At 42.0% G+C, this 6414-nt stretch overlaps 1 protein-coding gene across 1 annotated transcript; it reads left to right on the top strand.

Annotated features, from left to right (window-relative positions):
• The first annotated feature begins 837 nt into the window (after nucleotides 1-837).
• LOC144850982 (uncharacterized) lies at nucleotides 838-5650 on the top strand. The gene is made up of 4 exons (XM_078708505.1): nucleotides 838-1107; nucleotides 1917-3071; nucleotides 3199-4777; nucleotides 5400-5650. Exons 1-4 carry the CDS (start codon nucleotides 838-840, stop codon nucleotides 5648-5650), a joined length of 3255 nt encoding a protein of 1084 aa, XP_078564631.1.
• Nucleotides 5651-6414: the final 764 nt, after the last annotated feature.

Below are 6414 nucleotides of genomic sequence, written 5' to 3'. Positions count from 1 at the left end.
TTATATTATCAATATATTGTAGGCTATCATGTATTGCGAATTCTATCTGCGAGAGAATGGGGCACTTCCCTTCCTTGCTACCTACCTCCTACTATATCTAGGCCTCTAGCCCTAGTGTAGTGAAAACCCCCTTATATAATAATGGGATGACCCAAAGTGTGACCTGAGGTCACATGCGTTACATTACGAATTCCAGGGCCCAGGTGACTCCAGAGGCTGAACAGTCTAATATGAGGGGTACCTTGTCGGCGTACACCCCCGTCTCTCAAAAGCCCCAATACCATAACAGAGGGGGAACCTACCAGCAGGGTGGACATCTACAGAGGTACCTCAGAGACGTCATGTTGACTGGGCTTATGATAATAATGACCATACGTATTATGACGGCAGCAAGAGCGAGGGGGAATATGCACAACCTTTATTTCATACCGAAAATGATGAGTTCTTAAAGACATCGCAGCCACTGAGCCAATTACTTCATTAACCTCACTCATATGAACCGAGATTTATCTTTCGCACATTATAGGAGCTTCAAGGCTGAGGAATTACCTGAAGTCTTGCAAGTGAAGTTGGAGGTCATTCAACAGGAAGGTGAATCTATTGAAGACTGGAGCGACAGAGTACTCACCCTAATGAGGAAGGCTTTCCGTGAACTACCAAAAGACTGCATCAGAGGGCATTCGTGAAATTGTGCATGGGCCGTCTCGATGCCAAGACCAATGAACCATTGGGACCTCAGGGTGCTGCGGGGTGGATGTCAGTCAGCAGAGGCAGGTGGAAGAAAGTGAAAAAACAATCGTTATCAATAGAGTACGATGCAACCAAGCCTTATACACCATGGTCTATGTAAACCAGACTGAAGTGACAGCTGTTGTGGACATCACTGCGGACCGGACAATACTCTCAGATAACGTATATTCCCGTCTAGTTCCTAAACCACCTATTGCTATTGTGGCCAAGCTCAACTTTACCCTAGCAGGTAGAGGTACATCGAAGCCTGGTTACAAGGTTGGACCTATTCATTTTAGGCTAGGGTCGGATGCCTACACTGAATTCTTCTATGTAGCACCGACTCACGATGAAATGTTGTTAGGTCAGGATTTCCTGGTAAAAAATGGGGCCATGGTAGACTTCGGACAACTTCTCTTAACCTATAAAGCTCTCTCGTTCAAATCCCCTTTATATCTCTCTGACCTTCCTCTTCACATACCTTCCCATCGCCTTCGCTTCTCCTTTCCATTCCGATGCTCTGACCTGGTGTGATTCAACCCTCCATCTGAGAGTGGGCATCACCACCAGCACTGGTACAGAAACGTGACGGCCCCATGTGCAGTGTTTATGTATACAAACATTTATTTGTGCGCTGAGCTGTGTGCTATAGCTGCCTTTACATTGTTCCTGGAAATTTTAATTAATTTCCACTTTTTTGACCATATTTTTATTGATTCAATGTAATTGTTTCAACATTGAATCCAGAAGATGACTTATTTTCCTCAATATTTCACTTCTGCTTCTTATTTTAGTGTTTTTAGTAGTGATTTTTGTAGGCTTCAAACTGGTGGAGTACAGCCTATTTGGTCTGAATGGTTCACTGTTGGTAAGCCCTTTTGGCCCCCTCAACCTGATGTAAACATTAGGCCTAGCCCTGTGCTACAGTATGCTGGCCTAGGCCTAGCCCCATTAATTCCTTTGGTGTCTGTCCATCTCTCTATACTGGGCCTAGCCCTGTATCTACCTTTGACTTGCGTGTGTATAGTAGGGGTACGCTACTACAACTTCGGAATTGTCGTAGACAATGGATTTCCCCCTCTACATATCAGGTGTTGAAAGAATGCGGTATTTTCAGATCATACCGTGGCTGTAGGGCTGGTAAAAGAGTTACTATTCGGAAACCTATACCTGTTCTTTCTACCCAGCATTCTTTACCTAAAGCAGGTCGTGGTGTCAACTTTACCAACTTATGCTACCCCACCACCATCAGCCATCGCCTGCCCAGTCACTCGGGTGCTAAGATTAACTTAGCCACATGGAATGCCAGATCTATTAGAGCCAAGAACAAATCAACTGCGCTCTGTGATTTTATCATTGATAATCATCTTGATATACTGGCTGTTGTGGAGACATGGCTGACGGGTGATAGTAGAGATGATCGCACCATTGCTGATATAAAAACAACACTGCCTAACTACAATGTTGTTCATACCCCTCGGACTCATGGCCGGGGTGGTGGCATTGCAGTCATTGTTCGTGATGGTATTCAGATACATTGTTGCGAGTCTCCTCCTTTCAAATCCATGGAATGCTCAAAGATTACTTTGGCTTCTTTTTCTTCCTCTTTTCAGCTTGTGGTTGTCTATAGGGTTCCTCCAAATGCCAAAAACAAATTAACCTCATCTATGTTCATTAATGAATTTTCTTCTTTACTAGAATCATTAAGTGTGAACTCCTCCAAGTTAGTCATTTTAGGCGATTTTAACTTTCATGTTGATAATTCTAACAACAGGGATGCTGTATTGTTCCTCAACACTCTTGAGACATTCGATTTATATCAGCACATCCATGACCCAACTCACATCGCCAACCATACATTAGATTTACTTATCTCCCGCAAAGAATCTGACCTGCTTAGCAAAATATCCATCCAACATGGTATGCCTTCGGACCATGCCATTAAGTGTCAGGTTGACATCAATCGTCCTGGGCCCAGCATAACACAAGTAGTTTCACGAAATGTCAAAAACATAGACATCGTCAAATTCCAGTCTGATGTTCTTGATTCTCTCTCACAATGTTCCCTGGCCTCTGACATTGATTCTATGGTGAAGGGGTATAATGTGTCGTTACAGAAAATATTAGATTCTCATTCTCCACCTATGCATCGCACTCTTGTGCTTCGCCCTCATGCACCCTGGTATACAGGTGAACATCATTCAATGAAGCAGGAGCGTCGACGTCTGGAGCGCAAGTGGCTGAAATCTGGTCTCATGGTAGACAAACAACTGTACCATAATCAGTGCACTAACTACAATGAACATCTTTTCAAGGCCAAGACGGAGTATCACAAAGATGAGGTATTAGGATGTGATCAACGCAAGTTATTCCGTGTTGTTGACAAGTTAACATCTACTGCCTACTAGTCCTCTTCCAGCTCATGATGATGCTAAAACTCTTGCAAATCTATTCTCTGACTTTTTTAAGAATAAGATTGAGAGATATTGCAGAACTTTTTCATCAACCTTCCCTCATTCTGTTGAATCTCAATCATGTAAAAGTAATTTCAATTCCTTTGACCCTGTCTCTGCTGATGATTTACTTAATGTCATTAGGTCAGCCTCCATTACCTCTTGCTCTCTGGATCCGCTTAAATTATTTAAGACTTGTCTTCCTTCCCTTCTTCCCTTCCTTACCAAAGTTGTCAACACCTCACTGAGCTCAGGTATCTTTCCATCTTCACTCAAACATGCCTGCATAACACCATTGTTAAAGAAGCCATCTTTGGATGTTGAGGAATTTGCAAGTTACAGACCCATTTCCAATCTTCTATTTCTTGGAAAAATTATTGAGAGGGTTGTGTCCAGTCAGCTGCAATCATATCTGAATAGAAATGGGTTATTTGCCACTAGACAATCCGCCTATCGTCCAAACCATAGTGTAGAATCTGCACTTCTTCTTGTGCATAATGATATTAGCATTGCACTTGACAACCATAATGAGGTTCTTATGGTCCTTTTGGACTTCAGTGCTGCTTTTGACACCATCAACCATAAGCAGTTACTACATCGTCTATCATCACGTTACGGTATCTCTGGAATTGGTCATAATTGGTTTGCATCATATCTAAATGATAGGTCCCAGTCCATTGTCATCAAGGATGTTTTGTCGAACCCGACTCTGCTTACAGTTGGTGTTCCACAAGGGTCTGTGGTTGGTCCTCTTCTGTTTATTTTATTTACCGCCCCACTACTTGACCTCATTGAATCTCACAATGTGAAGTGTATGGCGTATGCTGATGACACTCAGCTTTATGTCACTTTCAACCCTAATCAGCGTAATTCTGCTGTCAGTAAACTTGAATTCTGTAATCCCGAAGTCAGAGCATGGTGTCAATCTAACAACCTGGTTATGAATGATGCTAAAACAGAACTTATTCATTTTTCTTCTCGTTTTAAGCCTGCGTGTTGGACTGCCTCTGCTAAGATTGGTAATTCTTTCATTCAACCTTCGTCATGCTGTAGAAACCTTGGAGTTGTCATGGATTCAACGCTTAGTATGTCCAATCAGGTACATAACATCTGCAAAGCTGGGCTTCACGCTATTCGTAAAATTGGAAGCATTCGGAAGTACCTGGATTCAAGATCAACTGAGATTCTTGTTCACGCCTTTGTTACATCAAGGCTAGACTGTTGTAACTCATTACTTTATGGCTTACCAGCAAAGGATATCTCTAAAATTCAGCGAGTCCAGAACACAGCTGCCCGATTGGTCGTTCAAAGCCCCATAAGGCAACATATCACACCTGTGCTGAGACAGCTTCACTGGCTTCCGGTAACACAAAGAATTACCTTCAAGATCCTGCTATTTGTTTTCAAAGCTCTTCATAATTCTTCATCTAAGTTCATTTCTGAACTTATTCAACCTTATGTTCCTAAGCGGTCTCTGAGATCTAGATCTGAGTCTCTTCTTGCCCATATTTTTCATCCCTCCACTAAGTTTTATGGAAATCGTTCATTTTCTTTGGCATCCGTTTCTCTATGGAATGCGTTGCCTATTGAAATCCGTCAGGCTACTTCCACCAGTGTCTTCAAATCTCTCCTCAAAACTTACCTTTTTAATTTGTAATTTTTCAAAATTGTCTGTCTTTGTAAAGCATAATGCGCTATATCAAGTACCAGTTATTATTATTATTATTACTGTCTTGTGCGCGCGACGCGCACTGCGGTTTGAATGTACAGTATCAAAGTTTGGGATTGGCTGTACCGATTTAGAACTTGAAGGGTATTAAAGTTGTCGTTGTTATGTTGTAGTTTATATAGATTAGATAGATAGATAGACAAGTGTGCAATGTATTAGCACAAATACATCATTTTGGCGACGGAATAAGGAAACTACCAACGCAGTTGAAAATGTTATTTCTTGCAGTTTTTACCAGAAAACGGTTCGTTAATTTACGTAATTGTTAACCATGAAGCAGCGCTCTGAGGAGTCGTCTGCTGTAGCTAGTACAAGCTCAGCGTATCGCCGCTACACCAAAATATCATCCATCAATACCGGTACCTAGTAAATGAGATCTAGAAACGTTGAATCCAAGTGGAGAAAGTACAAATGGCAGTGGAAGAATTATGAATTAGCTTCTAGGCTGAATGAAGAAACAATTAAATACAGAGGGGCTGTGTTTTTAGCCTGTATTGGAGAGGAAGCATTCAAAACTTTTGATGGGTTTTATTGGGAACCACACGAAAATCGTCATGACATTGTTGTTATATTTGGCAAGTTTGATAAATATTGTATTGGAGAATCTAATGAAATATATGAGACATTGTTCAATAAAAGGAATCAGCGTGAAGATGAAACTATTGATTACACTTACAACAATTCTATCTCGGAGCTCTTCATTTGTACCAAAATTACAAGTCTTAGCCAACTTACATAATGACGTCAGCGATTGCTGGTTAAACAAAATCTTACATTGAAAGACGCTATTGATTTGTGTCGTGCGTATGATGTATCTCACCAACAAGCAAAACTTCTTAGAATAACAACCAAGATAAAATTCTTTTGGTATGGTATGTCCATGGATATCAACTGCGAAGTCAACTGTGAAGTGTGTAACTGCAATACGACAACCGGTCGTAAAGCCAGTACCCTAAACCAACTTTCATGCAGGTACACCCATGGAACAGGTACATATTGATTTCCTTGGGCCCTTACCTAAAACCAACATGGACAATGTATACATTCTCATTATGGTAGACCAATTCAACAAATGTGTTGTAGCCAGCCCACTCCCTTGTCAGACAGTGGAGGTAACGGCTCAAGTCGTGGTAGGGAATTTCTTCTCCCGGTTCGGTATGCATTTTTGCAACTCCACTCTGATCAGGGGAGTAATTTCGAAAGTTCTTTATGTAAAGTTCACGAGATCAATCTCCCAGCCGATCTCATGTTTACAGCTGCTCAAACACCCGACAGCTACGTGGCCGCTCACACATTCAATCCGTGAAGCACACGACTGGGAGAGACGCAGCGACGAATGAAGAGAGACTACGACCTCTGTGTCCTCGCCCGCCCCTACAACCAGGGGATAAGTTATATGTGCTAGATAAATACCCAGCCGACAGGTAGATGGAAGGTGGTGCCCCTTGTCAGTAGAGGAGCAGGAGGAAACCTGGCGGTGATTTCTTAACACTTCACCTACCC

This window comes from Antedon bifida, chromosome 8 (genome assembly GCF_963402885.1).
Source record: "Antedon bifida chromosome 8, ecAntBifi1.1, whole genome shotgun sequence".
In the NCBI taxonomy this organism is placed as follows: Eukaryota; Metazoa; Echinodermata; class Crinoidea; order Comatulida; family Antedonidae; genus Antedon; species Antedon bifida.
The sequence above is the reverse complement of the archived record's forward strand: the minus strand, read 5'-3'. Positions and strand labels throughout refer to the sequence as shown.

Bases quoted from the DNA above. Each gene is read 5' to 3' on its own strand.
- LOC144850982 (XM_078708505.1), top strand. From the start codon at position 838: ATGGTCTATGTAAACCAGACTGAAGTGACAGCTGTTGTGGACATCACT. The intron at 1,108-1,916 runs GTAAAAAATGGG...CTTTCTACCCAG, and splicing joins TGTTAGGTCAGGATTTCCTG to CATTCTTTACCTAAAGCAGG. The intron at 3,072-3,198 runs GTATTAGGATGT...GACTTTTTTAAG, and splicing joins CGGAGTATCACAAAGATGAG to AATAAGATTGAGAGATATTG.